A 25,820-nucleotide genomic window follows, 5' to 3' on the forward strand; every position below is an offset into this window, starting at 1 on the left:
AAGATTAGGGTGCTATTTTATAGAATACAGTGTAAGTTTCATACCAGGGGACAATATATGCTGAACGTTTTCCCAGGTAGCAATTTATGGGGCAAGGAAACAAGAAGTAGAAGTAGGCACCTCTTTTTGTAATACCTCATGGTGTATTTGTAACATTTTGCTTTTTACCCCAGCAGTACTGGGCTCTGAAGAGACTTCCTGCTGGCCAATTTGGGATCCTTTTGCTACTGGATAAACTGAACAAAAGGAGATTCTAATATTGTTATGAGTTTGACTGTCTATAGAGAGTAGTTTTTCTGCCGCACAGTGGTAGCAGAGAGGATTACAGGTGGAAAGATCTCCCTGAGAGATTCTGGAATTGCCATGTCCTGTGATGGGAGTTAATAAAAGACTAGGAGAGTCTTATATGGGCAAGATCATAAGAAGGTCAGATCTCTCAGACATGAGAATTTAGGTTACTATTCAGATTTTTTTAAAACCTTGAGTAGCTGAGATGCTGGCTAAAGGAAAATGGAACATGAATTCAATTGTGCATAAGGGAGACTTCCCAGGTGGGTCACTGGTTAAGAATACCCCTGCCAATGCAAGAGGCACGAGTTCAATCCCTGGTCTGGGAAGACTCCGCTTGCCACGGGACAACTAAGCTGGTTTGCCATGACTACTGAAGCCCACACTTCAGAACCTGTGCTCCATAACAAGCGAAGACACTGCAACAGGAAGCCCATGCGCTGCAACTAGAGAGTAGTCCCCACTTGCAGCAACGAAGACCCAGCCCAGCCAAAAAAATAAAAGTCAAAAATTTAAGAAGATTGTGGAGAAAGGAAATTATTGATATCAATTAATCATTCGTGGCTACCTATGGAAATGAATATTACATAATTCAGTCATGTTTCCCTCTTTCTGTTATGTTTATATTTATCTCTTGAGCTAGTTAGCTTTCTTCTTTTGTCTCCCTCCTTCTGTTTTACATGTACATAGGGTATGTAGTTATTGCTTAGCTTTCAAGTTTGATTCAGAAGTTATAGAAAGTCATAATGGGATCATGATTGGAGAAGGGAAGATCTTAGTTTGGCTCCTGGATACAGTAACTCATGTTATTCTGTGGTGAGAAGGATACTTGTATTATGTTAGACCAGAGAATTTCTCTATTGAAGGGTAAGTAGGTGAGAGGAGTGTGTGTTAATATACAGCTGGGAGGATGGATTCCAATGGGAGTTTATCTTCTTTGGCTTCCCAACTTCTGTGACTCCTTCCAAAGCTTAGGTAAAAATACCTACCTTGTCATTCTGGTGGGGAAGAAAAGCCTACTTCTTCCTGTGTCACAGAAAACTCTGCATCACTTCTATCCCAGCCCCTCTAGGAGCTAAGCGGTGGGCATGTGTGGACCCATTAGATATCCTGAGTCAGCCTTGACACAAAGAAAGGGAGCAAGGAGATTTTCCTAGCAGTGGCAGCTGTTGCAGCAAAAAGGCATTGCTGGGCAACAGCGCTTCTGGTGGCAACTTGTGCCCAGTGCTAGCTGTGTTGGAGTCATGAGCTGTGAGGTTTCTGCTGGGATAAACCTGCCAATCCAGCCTGTGCTGCGGATGATCCGGGCCACTCCAGCTGCCGTGGGGCCTCCTGAGCCTACTTCTCCAGTTGCACCATGTTTTTAAAGTAAGAATTATCAGTTTCAAGAAAACTTTTTCTGCTTAATTGGCAAGACTATTGCCACTCACCTAAAAACTGTGAGTGAGGCCACAGTACTCAACCATCAGAAAAGGACTTGAGGGACTTCCCTGGTAGTCCAGTGGCTAAGACTTCAAACGCAGGGGGCTCGGGTCAGGGAACTAGATCCCACATGCAACTAAGAATCCACATGCTGCAACTAAGACTGGGCACAGCCACATAAACAGATATTAGGGGTTTCTCGGGTAGCACTACTGGTAAAGAACTTGCCTGTCAATGCAGGGGATGTGGGTTTGACCCCTGGGTCGGGAAGATCTCTTGGAATGTGCTGTGCTTAGTTGCTCAGTCTTGTCTGACTCTTGGCGACCCCACTGACTGTAGGCTGCCAGGCTCCTCTGCCATGGGGATTCTCCAGGAAAGAATACTGCAGTGGGTTGCCATGCCCTCTTCTAGGGGATCTTCCCAACCCAGGGATCAAACCCAGGTCTCCCTCATTGGAGGCAGATTCTTCACCATCTGAGCCACCAGGGAATTCCCTGGAATAGGGAATGGCAACCTGCTGTAGTATTATTGCCTGTAGAATCCCATGGACAGAGGAGCCTGGCGAGCTACATTCCATGGGGTCACAAAGAGTTGGACACGACTGAGCACACACAAAGAAAGAAATATTTAAACAAAGAAATATTAAAAAAAAAAAAAAAAGGAAAGGACTTGAACTCTGAACAGGGTGGCCACTAGTATTCTCTCCAGCTCATTGCTGTTTCTGTGCTTTTATTCTTTTTTTAAATTTTCTGCATAGATTGTTGCTTCTCCACCTACAAGGCAGACAAGAGACAGTTGCAAGCTTCTGGATTTCCCCATCCAGACCAAGTCATACTGGGAATAACCCACAAGTCTTCAGCATCAGTGCAAAATTCCCAAATCCATCACAAATCCTCACTGGGAGGAGATGGTGGATTCTAAATTGGGCTGCTGGAGCCCACACTCCTGTGGGTACGAATTGATGACCATCCCCAGAAAAGGGTGATCCACTGCATGCTGGGAAGACATCCCCACAGAAGTCTGCTCTGGGAGCCTGGGGTTTCTCAGTCGTGAGATGCTGTGCTGTCTGCTACATCTCCCTCCAGGCTGATCCTTTACATCAGATGCTTTACAGGAAGAAGCACAACTCTCCCCCACCCCAGCTTCCCTATCTGCAAATACATCACTAGCTCTACACAGTAAATGACCAGATATTAGATAAAGAAGAGGCTCACTCAGATAACACTGCAATAACCCCACTTTCTGAGCTAAGAAGAAGACCTTTTAATAGCTGAATTGTCAAATATGTAAGCATAAGCCCAGATCAGCAAGGTGATGAAATTAGAAATTTCAAAGGATTTTCTCTGGGACTCCTCTCCACTCAGACTGCTTTATCTCCAAGTTCTGACCCTGAAGTTAGATTATATACTTTGTTTTCATTGTTGGGCTCATAGGGACCAGGAAACAGGTGGGACAATTATTTTCTGCTTGTCTCTAATAAGGCTCTCAGGGAATCTGGTCCCAGTGGCCATGGAGGCTACTGTAAGAAACCATTTCTGGCCAACCTTCCCCTCCTCCAAAAAACATCCTTCCTGCACAGAAAGCTGAGGTCATGAACACTCTGCCCCTCACCTGCTCAGGGCCTACCTATCCTTCTAAGCCTTTCCAAACCTTATAATAAAGAGGAGCGCTGGCCAGTTCCTCAAAGGTGAAGTACACTTGATGGCAACAGCACAAGCTTCTCCAGGTGAGATGGTAACAGTCAATATTTCTTTTTTTTTAGGGGAGGGGGGGCGTTGTGCTGTATAGCATGTGGGATCTTAGTCCCCTGACCAGGGGTTGAATCCACACCCCCTGCAGTGGGAGCTCAGAATCTTAGCCAGTGGACCATCAGGGAAGTCTAAATATTTCTTTATTAATGGGTGAAGTTTTTGGAAGGACCTCCTTCATTAAATCTTTCAGATCCAGGGAGTAGTAGCTGTCCTCAGCCGGAGCTTGAGATAAACCCAATACCAACTGTTTCTCTTCTCTCTATGAACTACTAAGTAGGAGAAAGACTGGGAACCTTAATAGAGACATGCATAGAGGCAGGGGAGGGCTGTGCATTATTTTTATATTTGATATAATTTAAAAAATGAATCCAATGGGAGCAGCAGCGTCTAGGACTTGGAGTTGGAAGTTGAGGGTGTGGGGAGTAGGGGCAGATTCTGACTGAGCAATTCTGCGTGCATGGAGTCACTTCAGTCGTGTCCTACTCTTTGTGACCCCACGGACTGTAGCCCACCAGGCTCCTCTGTCCATAGGGTTCTCCAGGCAAGAATACTGGAGTGGGTTGCCATGCCCTCCTTCAGGGGATCTTCCCAACCCAGGGATTGAACCTGCTTCTCTTCTGTCTCCCACACTGACAGGTGGGTTGTTTACCACTACTGCCACCTGGGAAGCCCTTGAGCAACTCTAAGGGAGGGTTTATTAGCATAACTATGGCTGCTGCTGCTGCTAAGTCACTTCAGCCGTGTCTGACTCTGTGTGACCCCATAGATGGCAGCCCACCAGGCTCCCCCATCCCTGGGATTTTCTAGGCAAGAACACTGGAGTGGGTTGCCATTTCCTTCTCCCAATGCATGAAAGTGAAAAATGAAAGTGAAGTCGCTCAGTCGTGTCCAACTCTTCGCGACCCCATGGACTGCAGCCTACCACGCTCCTCCGTTCATGGGATTTTCCAGGCAAGAGTATTGGAGTGGGGTGCCATTGCCTTCGCCCTGGAGCTTTGATTATTGTACCCAAACCATTAGCTTCTAGGTTTCTGACCTCTGCTTATCATCTCTGCATCTTAGTCCAGCCCCATGGGAGAGGCCAACCAGTCAAGAGTCTCTGAGTTCCTCCTCCTGGGGCTCTCCAGGCAGCCCCAGCAGCAGCAGCTCCTCTTCCTGCTCTTCCTCACCATGTACCTGGCCACGGTCCTGGGAAACCTGCTCATCCTCCTAGCCATCAGCGTGGACTCCCGCCTGCACATCCCCATGTACTTCTTCCTCTGCAACCTGTCCTTCGTGGACACCTGCTTCTCCTCCACCACTGTCCCCAAGGTGCTGGCCAACCACGTACTCGGGAGCCAGACCATCTCTTTCTCTGGGTGTCTCACGCAGATGTACTTTGTTTTCATGTTCGTGGACATGGACAATTTCCTCCTGGCTGTGATGGCCTATGACCGCTTTGTGGCTGTATGCCACCCCTTACACTATTCAGCAAAGATGACCCCCCAGCTCTGTGCCCTGCTGGTCACTGGGTCGTGGGTCACTGCCAGTCTGGATATGCTCTTGCACACCCTGCTGATGGCTCGACTCTCCTTCTGTGCAGACAATGCCATCCCCCACTTCTTCTGTGATGTGACCCCCCTCCTCAAGCTCTCCTGCTCTGACACACACCTCAATGAGGTGATGATACTGACTGAAGCTGCCCTGATCATGATCACCCCGTTCGTTTGCATCCTGACTTCATATGTCCTTATCACCTGTGCTGTCCTGAGGATCCCATCCACAAAGGGGAGATGGAAAGCCTTCTCCACCTGTGGCTCCCACCTGGCTGTGGTGTTCCTCTTCTATGGCACCATCATATTTCTGTATTTCAACCCTTTGTCCTCCCACGCAGCTGAGACAGATGTAGCAGCTGCTGTGATGTTCTCTGTGGTGACCCCCATGCTGAACCCCTTCATCTACAGCCTGAGAAACCAGGACATAAAAGGGGCTCTTGGAAAAGTGATTGCTATGAAATTTTTTTCTGGTCAGTAATGAAATGGGCTAAGAAAATCACAGAGGGAACTAATTTCTAAGAAAATTATATTTTTATTTTTTCCATCATGTAAAACTTAAATTTTGTCTTTTAATCTTGATACTGGAAACCTATATCCTGATCTTTCACTTACATATTATAACAGTCTTTCTAAATTTCTGAATAGTCTCCACAACTTTATTTTCCTTCCCTTTTGTATTTTCATCAAGTTGCTCTAGCAAAATAAACTCACTAGTCACCCTGCTACTGAATTAAAACATAAAGGAAGTTTTACTATTTAAAAGTACAACTTTATATTTTGAAAATGACTGCAGAAAACAAAACACTGATAAATAGATGAAACTGGTTAAAACATCACTGAGAAGGATGAGGGACAAAGACAAAAAATAGGGCACTTCCCCTTAACTTCAGAGAGAGCTAAGATGATATCTTTTATGAAAAAGCACAGAATTTGAATCCAAGGCGATTTCTGTTTATAACAATGATTTTTTTTATTATTCTTTGTAATTGTGTGTTGGTATTTTTGTCTAAAGGGATAAATGGTAGCGTTTTCTATTTTTAGTCTATATATCCAATAAGTATTTGTAATAAGAGGGACAATACCTGTTCTTTCAAAGTCTGAAAGAAATCCCCAACTTTTGCTCCATATATTTTTGTGCTCTATTAGCTACAGGCATATTTATATGTTTTATATAATCTTGTTTTATCCTTTTATTGTTATAGTTCAGTTCAGTTCAGTCACTTAGTCGTGTCTGACTCTTTGCGACCCCATGAATCCCAGCACGCCAGGCCTCCCTGTCCATCACCAACTCCTGGAGTTCACTCAGACTCACATCCATCGAGTCAGTGACGCCATCCAGCCATCTCATCCTCTGTCATCCCCTTCTCCTCCTGCCTCCAATCCCTCCCAGCATCAGAGTCTTTTCCAATGAGTCAACTCTTCGCATGAGGTGGCCAAAGTACTGGAGTTTCAGCTTTAGCATCATTCGTTCCAAAGAAATCCCAGGGCTGATCTCTTTCAGAATGGACTGGTTGGATCTCCTTGCAGTCCAAGGGACTCTCAAGAGTCTTCTCTAACACCACAGTTCAAAAGCATCAATTCTTTGGTACTCAGCTTGCTTTATAGTCCAACTCTCACATCCATACATGACCACTGGAAAAACCATAGCCTTGACTAGACAGTCCTTTGTTGGCAAAGTAATGTCTCTGATTTTCAACATGCTATCTAGGTTGGTCATAACTTTTTCCCCAAGGAGTAAGCGTCTTTTAATTTCATGGCTGCAGTCACCATCTGCAGTGATTTTGGAGCCCAAAAAATAAGGTCTGACACCGTTTCCACTGTTTCCCCATCTATTTCCTATGAAGTGATGGGACCGGATGCCATGATCTTCGTTTTCTGAATGTTGAGTTTTAGGCCAACTTTTTCACTTTCCACTTTCACTTTCATCAAGAGGCTTTTTAGCTCCTCTTCACTTTCTGCCATAAGGGTGGTGTCATCTGCATATCTGAGGTTATTGATATTTCTCCCGGCAATCTTGATTCCAGCTTGTGCTTCTTCCAGCCCAGCGTTCTCATGAGGTACTCTGCATATAAATTAAATAAGCAGGGTAACAATATACAGCCTTGATGTACTCCTTTTCCTATTTGGAACCAGTCTGTGGTTCCATGTCCAGTTCTAACTGTTGCTTCCTGACCTGCATATAGGTTTCTCAAGAGGCAGGTCAGGTGGTCTGGCATTCCCATCTCTTTCAGAATTTTCCACAGTTTATTGTGACCCACACAGTCAAAGGTTTTGGCATAGTCAATAAAGCAGAAATAGATGTTTTTCTGGAACTCTCTTGCTTTTTCCATGATCCAGCGGATGTTGCCAATTTGATCTCTGGTTCCTCTGCCTTTTCTAAAACCAGCTTGAACATCTCAAAGTTCATGGTTCACATATGCTGAAGCCTGGCCTGGAGAATTTTGAGCATTACTTTACTAGCGTGTGAGATGAGTGCAATTGTGCGGTAGTTTGAGCATTCTTTGGCATTGCCTTTCTTTGGGATTGGAATGAAAACGGACCTTTTCCAGTCCTGTGGCCACTGCTGAGTCTTCCAAATTTGCTGGCATAATGAGTGGAGCACTTTCACAGCTTCATCTTTCAGGATTTGAAATAGCTCCACTGGAATTCCATCACCTCCACTAGCTTTCTAAGTGATGCTTTCTAAGGCCCACTTGACTTCACATTCCAGGATGTCTGGCTCTAGGTGAGTGATCACATCATTGTGATTATCTTGGTCTTGAAGATCTTTTTTATACAGTTCTTCTGTGTATTCTTGCCACCTCTTCTTAATATCTTCTGCTTCTGTTAGGTCCATACCATTTCTGTCCTTTATCGAGCCCATCTTTGCATGAAATGTTCCCTTGGTATTTCTAATTTTCTTGAAGAGATCTCTAGTCTTTCCCATTCTGTTGTTTTCCTCTATTTCTTTGTACTGATCGCTGACGAAGGCTTTCTTATCTCTCCTTGCTATTCTTTGAAACTCTGCATTCAGATGCTTGTATCTTTCCTTTTCTCCTTTGCTTTTTGCTTCTCTTCTTTTCACAGCTATTTGTAAGGCCTCCCCAGACAGCCATTTTGCTTTTTTGCATTTCTTTTCCACGGGGATGGTCTTGATCCCTGTCTCCTGTACAAGGTCACGAACCTCAGTCCATAGTTCATCAGGCACTCTATCTATCAGATCTAGTCTCTTAAATCTATTTCTCACGTCCACTGTATAATCATAAGGGATTTGATTTAGGTCATACCTGAATGGTCTAGTGGTTTTCCCTCCTTTCTTCAATTTAAGTCTGCGTTTGGCAATAAGCAGTTCATGATCTGAGCCACAGTCAGCTCCTGGTCTTGTTTTTGTTGATTGTATAGAGCTTCTCCATCTTTGGCTGCAAAGAATATAATCAATCTGATTTTGGTGTTGACCATCCGGTGATGTCCATGTGTAGAGTCTTCTCTTGTGTTGTTGGAACAGGGTGTTTGCTATGACCAGTGCATTCTCTTGGCAAAACTCTATTAGTCTTTGCCCTGCTTCATTCCGTATTCCAAGGCCAAATTTGCTCATTACTCCAGGTGTTTCGTGACTTTCTACTTTTGCATTTCAGTCTCCTATAAGGAAAAGGACATCTTTTTTTTGGTGTTAGTTCTAAAAGGTCTTGTAGGTCTTCATAGAACCATTCAACTTCAGCTTCTTCAGCATTACTGGTTGGGGCATAGACTTGGATAACTGTGATATTGAATGGTTTGCCTTGGAGACGAACAGAGATCATTCTGTCATTTTTGAGATTGCATCCAAGTACTGCATTTCGGACTCTTTTGTTGACCATGATGGCTACTCCATTTCTTGTAAGGGATTCCTGCCCTCGGTAGTAGATTTAATGGTCATCTGAGTTAAATTCACCCATTCCAGTCCATTTTAGTTCGCTGATTCCTAGAATGTCGACGTTCACTCTTGCCATCGTTTGACCACTTCCAATTTGCCTTGATTCATGGACCTGACATTCCAGGTTCCTATGCAATATTGCTCTTTGCAGCATCGGACCTTGCTTCTATCACCAGTCACATCCACAGCTGGGTATTGTTTTTGCTTTGGCTCCATCCCTTCATTCTTTCTGGAGTTATTTCTCCACTGATCTCCAGTAGCATATTGGGCACCTAATGACCTGGGGAGTTCCTCTTTCGGTATCCTATCATTTTGCCTTTTCATACTGTTCATGGGGTTCTCAAGGCAAGAACACTGAAGTGGTTTGCCATTCCCTTCTCCAGTGGACCACATTCTTGTCAGACCTCTCCACCATCACCTGCCCATCTCGGGTGGCCCCACGGGCATGGCTTAATTTCACTGAGTTACACAAGGCTGCGGTGCTAGTGTGATTAGATTGACTAGTTTTCTGGGATTATGGTTTCAGTTCGTCTGCCCTCTGATGACCTCTTGCAACACCTACCATCCCACTTGGGTTTCTCTTACCTTGGACATCGGGTATCTCTTCACGACTGCTCCAGCAAAGTGCAGCCACTGCTCCTTGGACGTGGGGTAGCTCCTCTCGGCCGTTCCTGCGCCATCGCAGCCTGGCACTCTCGGCTGCTGCCCCTGACCTCGGATGTGAGGTAGCTCCTCTCTGCCGCGCTGTGTGCCCAAGTCGCAGCCGCCACCCACGCTATGCATGTTATAAGGTATCCCTTTTATCTAGAGTAACATTTTGTCTAATATTTTGTCTAATATTATTGTAACCATTCAGGTCTTCTGTGGTTTCTGTTTGCATGACATCTCTTTGCATCCTTCTTTCAATTCAATGTGTCTTTGAATCCAAAGTGTGTACCCAATAGACAACATATACTTTGATCATGTTTTTTAATCCAGTTTAATGATGTCTGACTTTCGGTTGAATTTTTAACCCACTCACTTTTTTTTATGGCTGTACTGGGAAGCACGTGGCATCTTAGTTTCCTGACTAGGGATCGAACCCGTGCCACCTACATTGGGAGCACAGAGTTTTAACCACTTGACTGCCAGTGAAGTCCCCCCACTCACTTGTAATACTGATATCTACCATTTAACTTTCTGTTTTCTGTATCTTGTGCCTTTTTTGTCTTTCCTGCTCTTTTGCATTTTTCTGTATTTTCTAATGTAGCATTTTAACACCAGTAATTTTTACTATATTTTTTGGGTTTTTTTTAGCGGTTGCTCTAGGATTAACTGATCATCAGCATCAAATTCATACTAGCTTAATTCCTGTTATATACAGAAATGCTTCTTCTATATGGTTTTATTCTCTCCCCATTTTAAGCATTATTATGTATTATCCATTTACATATTGCATCAATGTTACAAACTAAACAATACAGTCTTGTAATTATTACCTTACTGTCTGCTGTCATTTCCTTAGTCCCATAAAGCTTTACTCCCACCCAGCTTCTTTGCTGTTATTGGCAACTATATTGCTACACAGATGTTACATTTCTATGTGCTATAGACCCAACAATACATTCAGTTCAGTTCAATCACTCAGTCGTGTCCGAATCTTTGCGACCCCATGGACTGCAGCATGCCAGGCCTCCCTGTCCATCACCAACTCCCAGAGTTTACTCAAACTCATGTCCATCGAACGGGTGATGCCATCCAGCCATCTCATCCTCTGTCGTCCCCTTCTTCTGCTGCCCCCAATCCCTCCCAGCATCAGGGTCTTTCCCAATGAGTCAACTCTTTGCATGAGGTGGCCAAAGTACTGGAATTTCAGCCTCAGCATCAGTCCTTCCAATGAACACCCAGGACTGATCTCCTCTAGGATGGACTGGTTGGATGTCTTTGCAGTCCAAGGGACTCTTAAGAGTCTTCTCCAACATCACAGTTCAAAAGCATCAATTCTTTGGCGATTAGCTTTCTTCACAGTCTGTCACATCCATACATGACCACTGGAAAAACCATAGCCCTGACTAGATGGACCTTTGTTGGCAAAGTAATGTCTCTGCTTTTTAATAAGCTATCTAGGTTGGTCATAACTTTGCTTCCAAGGAGCAAGCGTCTTTTAATTTCATGGCTACAATCACCATCTGCAGTGATTTTGGATCCCAGAAAAATAAAGTATGACACTATTTCCGCTGTTTCCCTTTCTATTTGCCATGAAGTGATGGGACCAGATGCCATGATCTTCGTTTTCTGAATGTTGAGCTTTAAGCCAACTTTTTCACTCTCCTCTTTCATCAAGAGGCTTTTGAGTTCCTCTTCACTTTCTGCCATAAGGGTGGTGTTATCTGCATATCTGTTATTGATATTTCTCCCAGCAATCCTGATTCCAGCCTGTGCTTCTTCCAGCCCAGCGTTTCTCATGATGTACTCTGAATATAAGTTAAATAAGCAGGGTGACAATATACATCCTTGATGTTCTCCTTTTCCTATTTGCAACTGGTCTGTTGTTCCATGTCCAGTTCTAACTGTTGCATACAGGTTTCTCAAGGGGCAGGTCAGGTGGCCTGGTATTCCCATCTCTTTCAGAATTTTCCAGTTTACTCTGATCCACACAAAGGCTTTGGCATAGTCAATAAATTACCTACATATTATTTTATCTAATTGCTTTTAAAACTGTTAACAGCCTCTCAGGGTGCTCCCTTGGAACTTGACTTTGCATACTCTACATGTGGGGCACGGAAAGCATTTTCTGGGTGTGGGGAAGGGGTAGAGGTCCTGAGAGTCACCTACCCAAACATCTTGGGGACTCTGTGGCCCAACCCTTGGGCAGGGGACAGGACCCTCTCACCTCTGGGACCTCACCTTCGCCCTTTTCTGTCCAACAGTCATTTAGCCTTTGAAGTTTTCTGGGCGTGCAGGTGGGTCCCTCTGCGTGATAACTGGGTAAACCCTGGCCAGACTTGCAAATGAGTAAGAGAATAATGCTGACAGCCAGTTTTGTCCCTTATTTTAAAGGGTACTGCTGCTGCTGCTGAGTCGCTTCAGTCGTGTCCAATTCTGTGCGACCCCATAGATGGCAGCCCATCAGGCTCCTCCGTCCCTGGGATTCTCCAGGCAAGAACACTGGAGTGGGTTGCCATGTTCTTCTCCAATGCATGAAAGTGAAGAGTGAAAGTGAAGTCGCTCAGTCGTGTCTGACTCTTCGTGACCCCATGGACTGCAGCCGACCAGGCTCTGCCACCCATGGGATTTTCCAGGCGAGTACTGGAGTGGGGTGCCAAAGGGTACAGTAGGCTTGAAATACACAACATGGATAAAGGCCTGTTTTAATGTGGCTTTTAAGTGTTGGGGTTTCTTTTTCTATCTTTGACTACGACTCAAGACAACTGTATCATAAAACATCCTTCTCTTAGTATGCTTTGTACCACAACAAAGTTTAGAACCACTTATTTTAAATGTAACAACAACAACAAAAAAGAGCAATGGGCAGAAAGGAAGAAACAAAACTATTATTTATAGATGGTATAATTTTTAATCACAAATTTTAACAGAACCAAGAAATTACTGAAAATTACATTCAGAGAAGTAGCTAGTTTTGCAAATATATAATTAAGAATAACTTTCCTATGCAAGAGCAACAACCAGAAAAACACAATGGGAAAAAAAAAAACTTACTTTCAAAAAGAAAATTTTGTTTTGTGTAGAATTTACCTGAAGAAAATTAGAAAAACAAGTACTCAGAATACTCTAATCAGTGGAAGGTAGGTTTCTGGATGGGAACAAAATGTGTAAAGGTAATTTTCCACCACTAGTGTACAGGATTGAGCCTATTCCAATCCAGATACCAATTTAAAACCTAAGGAAATCTAAGAGGAGTAAGACTGATGCAGGATCTGAAAATGATACACCACAGGATGGGTCCTGTGAAGGCACCGCTGGCCTTGCCTCCGGCAGACAATTCAGGAAAGTGTGGGTACCAGGAAGCCACAGAGAACAAATGTCCACTACAATGACGACACTGGAACCCTACCTCCTGAGGGTTAATGGGAGCGAGCCACTGGGGAGATAATTTCTAAAAGTAAAACACTATGCTTGTGAGGTAGTGACCACCCATTGCCAAAGGTCTGATGGGAACTAAACAAATGGCAAGGTTCTTGACCAGCCATGGATCCAAGCCAATGTCTTCCTCCCCCTCTGCAGGTTCTTGGGGTTTCCTTCCTGGCAGGTTTTCCTGACTCAACAGAGGGACAAAATTCAGAAGTTTTTCCAGGAGTGGGGCTGGGTGGCCAGGCCTGAGTGACCCAAACTTCTTCTGGCAAGGCAAAGGCATGAGAGAGCTGTTTGAGCAATTAACAGCTGGACAAAATACAGTAAGAACAGCAGACACTTTTAAATTACACTGTGAAGAGGATTTCTGTAAATGTCACTTTTCACCACAAACTGCAAGCTATTGAAATTGATCATTAGTTTTCAGATCACATACAAATGATGGAGTAAGTCTTTGACATTCAGTTGCTGTTTTCCTATATTCCAAAGTAAACAATCCCTTTCATCTCTCAAGCTTTCAGGGTATCGTTAGATGGTGATATGAATGGCTAATAAAAGCTGTTGACTTACTACCAAGTCGGCAGTTTGGTTCTTTTAGGGGAACAGTTTCAGATAAAGATCTTTACATTATTTCTCAGGTGTGAAATCCTATGTGTGTGTGTGTGTGGGGGGGGGGGGAATGGAATATTCTGATATTTCAGTACACTTATCAGTCTTCACCTTAAGGTAAGTGGCCCCCACACTCCTATTTCAAAGCCTTTTTTGGGAAAGGGATCTGTGAGCTGTACACTGTTGCTTAAGTTCACAAAAGAAAGCTCTTTAGTCCAAAAAGCCTGGTTGCTAACTGAGGTATAGCCCTTGAGGATGTTTTGTTTTCCCTGTGAATTTTCTAAAAACTTGAGATTTCAGCAAATTTGAATATTTATCCGATTTTGGCTATAATGAGGTTTTCTTGTCTGTAACTTTTCAGACAGCCTGGCAATTCAGAATTATTTATGGAATATTTCAGTCTGAGGTGGTATCATCAGACCTTTCTCTGATGTCACTTCTGTTTTCGGGTCTTACATGCTGAGTGGGTTTTTTCATGCCGGGTACAGTTTGACAGCCGACCAAATCTTCTCCCACACTTTTTACAACCATATGGCCTCTTGGCCTTGTGACTCTGCAAGTGAATCACAAACTCTTTGTTTTCTGGGAAGGTTTTCCCACATTCTGGACACTTAAGTATCTTTTCCCTTATATGGATTCCTTCATGGCGACTTCGATGAGAATTCTGACGGAAGTTTTTTCCACACTGAGAACACGAATAAGGCTTCTCTCCTGTATGGATTCTCTCATGCTTATTAAGGTTTGTTTTATGATTAAAGCTTTTCCCACAGTGACTGCAGTCATAGGGCTTTTCTCCAGTGTGAGTCCTCTGGTGGGAAATAAGGTAAGAACTCTCATTAAACTGTTTCCCACACAGCGGACAAGTATACCATCTTCTTGTTCTACGATTTCGGGTAAGTGCAATAACATTAATATCCACGTATTTTGAGAGTTCTTCTAGAGGAGTATCATTTTCAATGGTAACTAAAAGATTTCTCATTTTCCTTTCCTTTGGAATAGATGTATTTAACCTTTCTTCTTTTTGGCAATCTGGAAGCTGCTCAGGGACCATGGAACAATCCATTTCATCACAATCTGAAGACTCTTCTCTATGATCTTCATCCTCTACAGGTTCTGTCTGAAGCTCTTCATCCTCAGGATTATTGCCACTGACTGTGGAAACAGAGAGAAAATCTAATAATTTTTGAGGGATATGATACCATGCAGGAAAAACCAAGTTAGATTTCTCATGAGACCATAACCTTGAAAGTCAGAAATCTGACTGGCAGACATTTGCCATCAACACTTCCTCACCCTTACTGAGGATGGGATACATGACTGATAAATCTTTCCTTACCCATAATGCAAGCACACAGTCCTCTTTTTTTTTTTTTTAAAAGAAATGTGGAACTAGACTGAAAGATTTCCATGTTTGTTTTCTGAATAGGTACCAATTACTCAACAAGTTCATACTGATCTTATATTATGTGTAAATCACTGAGCTAATAAGGACCAGGGGGTGAAGGACATAAATATTAAAAGGTACACTTGTAATCTTTAGGAGGCTAGTAAGTAAATGGTAAGATGAGTTACTTCCAGGTTTTCACTATATTATAGTATTAGCTAATATTATTACATCCAATATAGTGAAAAACTGCAAACAAGTCAAATGACCACAACTAAAGTAGGCAAAGTATTTTCACATGGTGTATTATTTTTTTGGACATGAAAGGATTACTACAGCGAACTTTCCTGGCAATCCAATGGTTAAGAATCTGTGCTTCCACTGAGTTTGATCCCTGGTCAGGGGACTAAAGATCCTGCATGCTGCACAGTGTAGCCAAAGAGAAAAAATGATCTACATTAAAAAAAAGGCTACTACAATTGATAAAATGCAAACTATGGTAGAAGTCAATGGTTGTCATTTTTGGGGGGAGAATGGAAACTAGTGACCGAACAGGACCACAAGAGGGATATCTGGGGTTTTAGTTGATTTTAGACAAATATGTTCATTTTGTGGAAATCTGAGCTGTATACTTAGGACTTGTATTTCCCAAAAAAGTCCGTGTAAAATGACAGATTACAGCGCTTGCTCCGGCAGCACATATACTAAAATGGGAAAGATACACAGAAGACTAGCATGGCCCCTGTGCAAGGACAACACGCAAATTTGTGAAGAGTTCCACACACACAAAACCCCCCCCACCAGATTACAAAGAGTAGGTAACAAAGCAAAACAAAAAAGTATGCTATGAACAGGTGGAATGACAAGGGACTTTGTCTGACTCTGGGCAACTTAGTGAAATTAAAGGATGAAATCAACCAGTTTAGATAATGTGACTGATCATAAAGCCAGAATCTGAATTTCTGCTGGATTTAGCACTTTCACACCAATAGATTTTTAAAATTCATTTCATTTAATGATTCCCTTAGGATAATGAAAATGTTGGGCCAAAGCACAGGAAAATTTTTTTTTATTACAGCTCTTGAGATGAACTGACATACTGCTTTCCAAAGGAACTATACAGATTTCAATATAACCATCAACATGTGGCTAGGTATCAATTTTAACTAATCTTGCTGGTAGTAGATATAATTTTCAAATATTTAATAGGTATAAAATGGTTTCTCATTGTAGCTTTATTTTACACTTTGATTACTGCAAACTAATAATTTATCTATTGGCTGACACTTTTATAAATTTAAATAAATTTTATAGGACTTTCCTGGTGATCCAGGGATTGAGAATCTACCTGCCAATGCAAGGGACATGGGTTCAATCCCTAGTCCAGGAAGATCTCACATGCCAAGGAGCAACTAAGCCTGTGCACCACAACTACTGAGCCCAAGCACCCTACAGCCCATGCTCTGCAACAAGAGAAGACACTGCATTGGGAAGCCTGAGCACTGCAACCAGAGAAAGCTTGCCTGCAGCAACAAAGACCCAGTGGACCCAAAAATAAAATAAATAAAAATACATAAATTATATATATTATAAATCTTAATCTCTTTATCACTGATATTTTTTTAAATTAAAGTCTTCCTCTATAATAACCCCACAACTTAAAAGCAGAAAATGAGTCTTTTAAAATCCAATAAATTTCTATTGTTTTCTGGCCATTCTTTTATGATTTATTTTTATTTAACTCTGATACTTTTGAAGTTTAGTATCACACTGTTTGTTGTTCGTAACGTGTCTAATATTGGTAGGTAGTCAGAACATTCACCACTTTCACCAATTTGACGGAGTACATTTACAGTACAAGTCTGGCTGCTGCTGCTGCTGCTGCTAAGTCGCTTCAGTCGTGTCCAACTCTGTGCGACCCCATATACGGCAGCCCACCAGGCTCCCCTGTCCCTGGGATTCTCCAGGCAAGAACACTGGAGTGGGTTGCCATTTCCTTCTCCAGTGTATGAAAGTGAAAAGTGAAAGTGAAGTCGCTCAGTCGTGTCCGACTCTTAGCGACCCCACGGACGGCAGCCCACCAGGCTTCTCCGTCCATGGGATTTTCCAGGCAAGAGTACTGGAGTGGGGTGCCACTGCCTTGGGCACTGATATCTTTACATGATTTTAGTTTTCCTATTTAGACCTGTTTCTCTCCAATATTCAAAAAAATCTCTTCTATTTACCATATAAAACATCTATTTTACTCCTATTTCATAGTCATTCTGAAGGAGAGCTCTCATTATTTTGTGTTTAAGAATGCTACTGATATTTATTTATTCCTACTGACCTACTGTAAAACTATTAAATATCATGTTTTAATTGATCCTTTAAAATTTTCTAAATATAAATCATATTTTGATTCCTCCTCTTTTCCAATATTCATTCTCCCTAACCCCTTTTTCTTATATTAGGTTAAATTAAAGAACTAAGCATCTGTTTTGAGAACAATTAACGAAACTCAACTGCATTTTACATCCCTTTATTGCACTAATGAAGGCGATGGCACCCCACTCCAGTACTCTTGCCTAGAAAATCCCATGGATGGAGAAGCCTGGTGGGCTGCAGTCCATGGGGTTGGTAGGAGTCGGACACGACTGAGTGACTTCACTTTCACTTTTCACTTTTATGCATTGGAGAAGGAAATGGCAACCCACTCCAGCGTTCTTGCCTAGAGAATCCCAGGGATGGAGGAGCCTGGTGGGTTGCTGTCTATGGGGTCGCACAGAGTCAGACACGACTGAAGTGACTTAGCAGCAGCATTGCACTAACTTTAAAAATAGAGAAGAATTTTAGTAGCTGATATATGGCTCTAAATCAAAATATGAAAATTACACTGAAAAGCCTTACTCTAATCCCCGTCTCATTCCAATCCCAAAGAAAGAAAGGCAATGCCAAAGAATGTTCAACCCCACAGTTGCATTCATCTCACATGCTACCAAAGTAACGCTCAAAATTCTCTAAGCTAGGCTTCAACAGTATGTGAACCGAGAATTCCCAGATGTTCAAGCTGGATTTAGAAAAAGCAGAGGAACTAGAGATCAAATTGCCAACATCTGGTGGATCAGAGAAAAACCAAGAGAATTCCAGAAAAACATCTACTTCTGCTTCATTGACTATGCTGAAGCCTCTGACTGTGTGGCTCACAACAAACTGTGGAAAATTCTTAAAAGAGATGGGAATACCAGACCACCTTACCTGCCTCCTGAGAAATCTGTATGCAGGTCAGGAAGCAACAGTTAGAACCAGACATGGAACAACAGATTGGTTCCAAACTGGGAAAGGAGTATGTTGAGGCTGTATATTGTCACCCTGCTTATTTAACTTATATGCAGAGTACATCATGCGAAATGGTGGTCTGGATGAAGCACAAGCTGGAATCAAGATTGCCGGGAGAAATATCAATAACCTCAGATATGCAGATGACACCACCCTTATGGCAAAAAGTGAAGAGAAACTAAAAAGCCTCTCGATGAAAGTGAAAGTGGAGAGTGAAAAAGTTGGCTTAAAGCTCAACATTCAGAAAACGAAGATCATGGCATCCGGTCCTATCACTTCATGGCAAATAGATGGGGAAACAATGATGGACTTCATTTTCTTGGGCTCCAAAATCACTGCAGATGGTGACTGTGGCCATGAAATTAAAAGATGTTTGCTCCTTGGAAGAAAAGCTATGACCAACCTAGACAGCATATTAAAAAGCAGAGACGTTACTTTGTCGACAAAGGTCCATCTAGCCAACGCTATGGTTTTTCCAGTAGTCATGTATATACCTACAATTTACTGCACTTTATCTGTTTAAATATTTATTTTGTCATAAAAAGTTTAAAAATTTTTATGTATTTACCTTATTGATCTTTTAAGACTTCTGGATTTTTGAGTCTTTATTAGAAAAGTCATCCTATCCCATGGTTATAAAGGAATTCCCCCACATGCTCTAATTGTTTTTTTAAAAAAACATTTAAAACCTTTGACCCACCTGGAGTTCTTCTTGGTTTGCAAAGTAAGATATGATTCACCAAGAGGCTAAGTTTTCATTGGACCTTTTATCAAAAAGTCTCTCTTTACCGTGCTGACTGGGGATTCCAACTTTATCACAAACTAAATCCCCATGTGTATTTGAAGCTATTTCTGCACTTCTTATTCCATCCCATTGGTCTATCCACTCACATGCCAAAATTATATATTGTTTTCATTGCAGGTTTTAGAGGCTGCTTCGCTAAGAGTCGGACACGACTGAGCGACTTCACTTTCACTTTTCAATTTCCTGCATTGGAGAAGGAAATGGCAACCCACTCCAGTGTTCTTGCCTGGAGAATCCCGGGGATGGGGGAGCCTGGTGGGCTTCCGTCTATGGGGTCGCACAGAGTCGGACACGACTGAAGCGACTTAGCGGTAGCAGCAGCAGCAGCAAACACCTGGTAGGCTATAACTCTCCTGCCCCACTGCTCTTCTTTCCAGTTTTCCTGGTTACTTGCAGTTATTTTTCCACTTGAATTTGAAATCACACTGTCCAGTTCCGGGGGGAATATCCTATTGGTTTTAGTAAAGGGACTACATTGAATTCATAAATTAACTTGAGGAGAACTGACCTTTTCAATATTAAGTCTTTCTAACCAAGAACATGGTATTTCTTTCCATTCATTCAAATTTACTTTTATGTCCTTTAGAAGTGTTTTATTTTCATCATTTTTGCACATTTCTTAAGTTTATTTCTAGATGCTTAATCTTTTTTTGTTCCTAATGCGTATCTTCTAAATCACTGGTCTCCAACCTTTCTGGAACCAGGGACTGGCTTCATAGGAAGATAATTTTCCCATGGACCCTTTGGGTAGGAGGGTGGGCTTCAGGATGATTCAACCACATTACACTTATTGTGCACTTTACATCAGCCCCATCTCAGATCACCAGGCATTAGATCTTGGAGGCTGGGGACCCCTGTTCTAAATGACTGTATTTCCATAAATGATTTCTGTATAAAAATTTTACATCTCATTGCCTTACTGAATACACCTATCATACGTAATAAGTTTTCAGACATTCTCTAGAATTTTCCAGCTACATATATGTATCATATGTAAATAGATGTAGTTTTATTTTTCTCTTAAATTCTTGTAAGTTTAGTTTCTTTCTCATTTAACTGTACTAGCTAACACCTGAAAAGAAAGTGAAAGTGTCAGTTGCTCAGTCGTGTCCGACTCTTCGCAACCCCGTAGACTATAGCCTGCTAGGTTCCTCTGTCCATGGGATTCTCCAGGCAAGAATACTAGAGTGGGTAGCCATTCCCTTCTCCAGGGGATCCTCCCAACCCAGGGATTGAACCCAGGACTCTTGCATTGCAGGCAGACTCTTTACCATCTGAGCCACCAGGGAGGCCACCCAAAACAAAATGTTAAATAGTAGTAGTGATAGTGGGCTTCGTTGTTGTATCCTAATTCTAGTGGGAATGCCTCTCAGTGTTTCCCTTTAAAGATGATAATGGTGGGACTTCCCTGGTGGTTTAGTGGCTAAGACTTTGTCCTCCCAATACAGAAGGCCCAGATTCAATCCTTGTCAGGGAACTAGATACCACATGCAGCAACTAAGAGCTCACATGTTGCAAGTAAGACTCGATGCAGCCAAATAATAAATATTAAAAAAAAAAACCCTGCTCTACTACTTACTGCTGTGTGACCCTCAACAAATTTAACATTTCTCTACTTCAGTTCCATCATCTATAACATAATAATGATTCCTATACCCCACAGTGCTATCATGAGAATTACATGAGATAATAAATGCATGTAAAGTACTTAGAATAGTGTCTAGCACATACTGGCATACATGTGCTTAAGAAATGCTAGATAATACTTCCATCAAAAATGGGATATATTTTCTCTTACACTAGTAGGTTTCAACACCAATGACAAAATAAGACTTAAAAAAGAATTAGTCAAGTGTCCAATGAAAATAGTGATGTAAAATGTATCTGTTGAGAATACCACTGGATACAGAAAGTGGATTCAGAAACAGTATGCGTGCGTTTTCTGTTTAAATGTATGATGTTAGCACATCAGCTGCAGGTCTTGATTACCAAGACAGATGCCCTCCACCCTCACTGCCCCAAAGATACAGGAAAAATGGCCACTCATAGCTGAAGAAGGCTCTGCCACATAGAATAAAACAAAAATATGCATGTGAACATGTACTTAGCTGGTGTGACCAGTGTCTCAAAAAAAATTTGAGATGAAATAGAATCATGCTTTTCCCATATCCTTCAATCTAAACTTACAAGGGACTTGATTTCTTACCCAGTAACATCATCTCCCCAATGCTGTCTTCTTCCATCTCTGAGGTGGGCTGCTGAGCAGGATCCAGGCTTACACATTCTTCTTGGGAGTGAAATACATTCAAATCCTCAAAGACCACCAGTTTCTGAAAGAACAACAGGCCCCCTTCCTCTTAGCAACAGAGGTTCCTTGACAGCCTTGCTGTTAAGAAAGACTGAGACCCAAAGATTGGGGAAGGGATGGTGAAAGGGATCTACAAGTCTCACGCAGACCAGAAAGCCAGGCTCCAAGAGAAGCCAGAGGAAAAACAGAACAGAACTGTCTAAGAAGGCAGTGAAGAATGAGCCCAGTCTTCCTGCTGACTCCCTAGAGTGTGTTTTTATATGTGGGAGGGCTGCGAGAGCAGAGAGGGTGATGTACCCAAACAATGAACAGGAAAGCTGAACCCACCTCAGATTCAGATTTCAGACACAGAGATACTGTCTCCTGTTTCTGTTGGATTCCTTCTCTAGGTAGAAGCTTCACTAAGGGACGAGGTTGCACTGGGGAAAGAGGAAGGTGCAGTTAAAAGAAAGTCAGTGACCCTAATAGAAAGATTCTACCCACATTTTGAAGCCAGATCATTCCTTCGGTAGGTAACTCATAGCTTTTCTGCTCCTACGAGCCCAGTCAAAGGTCAAGCCTCAAACCACAGGGTCTTGAACTTACATGGCGTCTTTTCATTAAGAAAAAAAAGGTGATTCCCCTAAGCACCTTTTAAAATTTCCATTACCATTAAGGGGAAGGTTGGGGTAAAGTCTGAAGATGTCCACAGCAAGCACAAAAGTTTACAAGATTCCACATAAGCTGAAGTCAATTCAATAATTCATATACATTTCTTTATCCTAAAAACATACTCCCCAGGCTTCCCTGGCCGTTCAGTGCATAAGACTCCACCTTTCTAATGCAGGGGGCACAGATTTGATCCCTCGTTGAGGAACTAAGATCCCACATGCTGCATGTTGTGGCAAAAGAAAAAAAAGATTCCCCCTCCCGCATGCGTGAGTAAAATTGACACTACAAAAAAAGTTAGTCTATTCTATGGCTTTACAACACACTTAGCAAATCACTCAAACCCAGCTTGGGGAAAAAAAAAATACTCCCTCTTCCTGGCATGTTGACTTATCAGAATCAACTCCTTTTTTCAAAACCCACCTTCCTAACTTGAATTCCCTATTACTATGGAAGCCTAGCTCAATCCCCAGTACCACCCTCTTTCTTCTAGTGAAACAGTATGTGCTTCTTACCTCTATTCTGAAGGTTTGAGCTCACATCCTTGACAATAACCAAGGTCTCCTTGATTTTCTGACTGGGTTGGACTAAGCTTGGCTTGGGCAAGAAGGTGAGGAAGTGCTCCAAAACCAGTTGGTGGATGGTCTTGGGTCCACTAGTAGCATCTCGGAGTAAGTCTTGGCCCAGCTTGGAGTTGGGAGGGACTCTCAGTATAAAGGACCGTTTTGGCTTGGTGGGCATAGGGACCACTTTTGCAGCCATCGTGCCTTGAAATCACACACCACACTTGTTTCTGCAGAGCTTCAAGAGCCACCTCTTACTGGAGAAAACCTATCAGTCAGCTGTAGATGAGAGAAACCATGGGTCAGGCTGAGCATGCCTCTACTCCAATGTTTCTTGGGCGGTGAGGCCACGTGAAATCTAAATCAGTAAGGAAAGATAAGCTGGGGTAGGGAACTCACGACTGAAAGGAAGACCCCTGCACCTGATACTCTCAGCAAGACCTGAAAGGAATATCCTGCGAATGGAAGATGTCTAAACCTCAAGGGCCAAACAGAAGGGAGCAAAGACAACCGGCAGAAGACCAAGGGTCTTCCTCATGATAATGCGAAGCTCAAACTCCAAACTCCAGGAAAAATGGTTTCACTCACGCTGGGAAAAAAAAAAAAAAAAAAAAAGCAACGGGCCAAAAGACAGGAAATCCGAGGTTCAATAACGAGGGCATCTGGTTAGAGGTCAGCTTGGCAACTGAACCTGGCCTCACCGTAGCCCTTGGACCGCATGTCCCTAGGATGTCATTCAGGGGGCAGTTGGCCCAAGGAGCAACCGCAAGGCAGCATGAGGGGTCTACATGTGGCCAGCCGACTCTTTTCCGCCCTCAAAGTCTTGTAAGAGGAACAGGGGGCATCCCGGTAGGGCTCACCGGTCCAGGCCCACTCTGCAGCCTCTCCCACTGGCCAAGGAGCACCTTCACCGCAAAGCCCAGCTGGTTGCCTGGGGTGCGCTCCAGCAATGGCCCCTGTTTCGCTCCCTAGAGGCCGCCTCAGTCTGGTTCCCGCCCTCCCGGAGCCCCTCACCTTTTGGGGTTCTGCTGTGCCTGGGCGCACGCTGGGGACAACCCCGGACCCAGACTCAGGGAGGGACTGGGAAACTAGGCGCGAGAGGCCCAGCCCAACCCTCGCCCTTCGGGGTGTCCTCACTGGCAGCCAGCTATTATTTGTGTGAGCTGCGGTTAGTTGGTGAGGACGACCGGGACGCGGTGTCTTCTGGGAGACCGGGTGTCTAGGCGGCCGTGATGTCACGCCCGGTGCCTCGTTTCCGGCGCGGAAGCCTGGTCTCCTCGCTTGGAGCGGGCAGTCTGCGCTTCAGAAGGCGAGGCTCGAGGCCGACCAGCAGGACTTTCAGGACCGCAGGGAGGCCAGGTTGGCAGCATCCGCTTTCTCTGCGGCTGTACCTGGGAGAGGGAAAGCTAAAGGCTAGCTCCAGCCCGCCAAACCTGGTTGGCACCACTCCAAGTACAGAAGAGCCAAATACAGGGGCTGCTGGGAAATGTAGTTCGGCGCCACACAGCCAATGGGAGATCGTCAGGCTCAGCGGTTGGGGCCGAGCAGGATCTGGGCTCGACCGGAAGCGGGCTGGCGGCAGGACCGGAAGGTCTGTGCGAGGCGGCCGCAGTTTCCGCCGCAGCACCTGGGGTCTATCAAAAAACTGAGGTGGCGGTGAGTTGGTGGTGGGTTTTGGCCTCTATCGGGTCTAGGGTTCTGTTCCAGCCGTCTCTTTCGGTAGGGGCCGCCCGTTGGTCAGAGCCAGGCGACGCTCCCCTACACTGCGGTCTGGACCGGCCATCTTACTTTCTGAGGAATCCTAACTGTCCATTCCGCTTCCGTTCTCCGTTTATCTTTTCTTTCTGCCTTGTTCACATACTCGATTCATTCGCCAGGGAGGTATTGGTCAAGATTTTGGGCCACACAAGAGCAGAGATTGCCTTATTTCTCTGTGTAAGTCATTGTCAGTCAGGATGACTAAACTGAAAATATAAACGAGTCTCTTTTCTTAACGGAAACTGAGTGATTCAGCCATGGTCTAAAATGTGTTTTGAAGAGACTATTGTCAAAACTGTGTGGCAAAAAATCGCAAACAAAAACTGTATAGCAATAAGTTAAAGAATACCTGTCTTTCCAGACATCAAAATTACCAAACAAAAACCTTCTTTAGCCAAAGCTGTATAGTGTGAACTACGAGTGAATAAATACAACAATAAATGCTAAAATTGATCTGAATATATGTGTCGACCTTATGAAAGGGTGGCTTTTAAGCTTGGTACTAGCAAAAGTTGTGTGTGCTTCCTGCAAAAAAGGAAGACTCCTGTCTTTAAATACCGCCAAATTGGGATTTAGTAGCTAATGAAAGAATATTTACGAGAACGCTAAGTTTAATATTGAGGCAGAGTAGGAAACTGAGGCGCCTTAAAGTAGAATATAAACTTGTGAGAATGTATGAAAAAAAGAAACTTTAGAAAATAATATTGATCAAGTCAAACAAGCGGTAGACTGGAATGTAATTGTGCAAGATAAGTCAAATAAAGAATAAGGCATTCCCAGCATACAGAGCTCCTGCCAACTGACCGAAGACTGAGGCAAAGGCCATGGAACCATTCCATACAGGAGGAAAGCTAAATGATATTGACATTTGAAAGATGTTTAGTGGGAATTCCCTGGCCGTCCATTGGTTTGATTCCTGGTCAGGGAACTAAGACATTGCATGCATGACAGCGTGGTGAAAAAAAGAAAGAAAAGATGCTTAGCCACAGTTTGGCAGTCTTTCAAAATATCAGCATAGAATTATTATCAGTTCAGTTGCTCAGTCATTTCCGACTGTGCAACCCCATGGACTGCAGCATGGCCAGGCCTCCCTGTCCATCATCAACTCCCAAAGCTTGCTCAAACTCATGTCCATCCAGTCAGTAATGTCATCCAACCATCTTATCCTCTGTTATCCCCTTCTCCTGCCCTCAATCTTTCCCAGCATCAGGGTCTCTTTCATGAGTCAGTTTTTTTTATCAGGTGACCAAATTATTGGAGATTCATCTTCAGCATTAGTCCTTCCAGTGAATATTCAGGGCTGATTTCCTTTAGGATTGACTGGTTTGATCTCCTTGCAGTCCAAGGGACTCTCAAGCGTCTTCTCCAACACAATAGTTCAGAACCATCAAGAATTACTATAGGATCAAATAATTTCATTCCTAGGTATAAACCCAAGAGAAATGAAAACCTATACACAAATGGCATT

General features: G+C 43.2%; 2 protein-coding genes and 1 non-coding gene across 4 annotated transcripts; 2 read left to right on the forward strand and 1 right to left on the reverse strand.

Moving 5' to 3' along the window:
- The first annotated feature begins 4,532 nt into the window (after positions 1 to 4,532).
- LOC138429284 (olfactory receptor 1F1-like) lies at positions 4,533 to 13,807 on the forward strand. 2 transcript variants are annotated; one of them, XM_069570608.1, is made up of 2 exons: positions 4,533 to 5,441; positions 13,775 to 13,807. In XM_069570608.1, the coding sequence occupies exons 1-2, from the start codon at positions 4,533 to 4,535 to the stop codon at positions 13,805 to 13,807; spliced, it is 942 nt and encodes a 313-aa protein (XP_069426709.1). The 2 variants fall into 2 exon arrangements, with proteins under 2 accessions (XP_069426709.1, XP_069426708.1); XM_069570607.1 differs by lacking the exon at positions 13,775 to 13,807 and having other exon boundaries at positions 4,533 to 5,474.
- Positions 12,223 to 24,050, reverse strand: LOC138429282 (zinc finger protein 200). The gene is made up of 5 exons (XM_069570604.1): positions 23,609 to 24,050; positions 22,547 to 22,873; positions 21,711 to 21,802; positions 21,282 to 21,405; positions 12,223 to 14,720 (listed from the first exon to the last, which is right to left on the reverse strand). The coding sequence occupies exons 2-5, from the start codon at positions 22,791 to 22,793 to the stop codon at positions 14,002 to 14,004; spliced, it is 1,182 nt and encodes a 393-aa protein (XP_069426705.1). The 5' UTR covers positions 22,794 to 22,873; positions 23,609 to 24,050; the 3' UTR covers positions 12,223 to 14,001.
- On the forward strand, positions 15,633 to 15,739 carry LOC138429811 (U6 spliceosomal RNA). Its single transcript, XR_011252901.1, has one exon. It is a non-coding gene; the product is annotated as a U6 spliceosomal RNA (small nuclear RNA).
- Positions 24,051 to 25,820: the final 1,770 nt, after the last annotated feature.

Source organism: Ovis canadensis, chromosome 24, assembly GCF_042477335.2.
Source record: "Ovis canadensis isolate MfBH-ARS-UI-01 breed Bighorn chromosome 24, ARS-UI_OviCan_v2, whole genome shotgun sequence".
NCBI lineage: Eukaryota > Metazoa > Chordata > Mammalia > Artiodactyla > Bovidae > Ovis > Ovis canadensis.

Excerpts from the sequence above, each read along its gene's own strand:
- LOC138429284 (XM_069570608.1), top strand. The coding sequence starts at position 4,533 with ATGGGAGAGGCCAACCAGTCAAGAGTCTCTGAGTTCCTCCTCCTGGGG. Across the intron at positions 5,442-13,774 it reads TAAAAGGGGCTCTTGGAAAA|CTCTTTAGTCCAAAAAGCCT; the intron begins GTGATTGCTATG and ends CACAAAAGAAAG.
- LOC138429282 (XM_069570604.1), bottom strand. The coding sequence starts at position 22,793 with ATGGCTGCAAAAGTGGTCCCTATGCCCACCAAGCCAAAACGGTCCTTT. Across the intron at positions 21,803-22,546 it reads CTCAAACCTTCAGAATAGAG|TGCAACCTCGTCCCTTAGTG; the intron begins GTAAGAAGCACA and ends CTCTTTCCCCAG. Across the intron at positions 14,721-21,281 it reads TGGGGAGATGATGTTACTGG|TCAGTGGCAATAATCCTGAG; the intron begins GTAAGAAATCAA and ends CTGTTTCCACAG.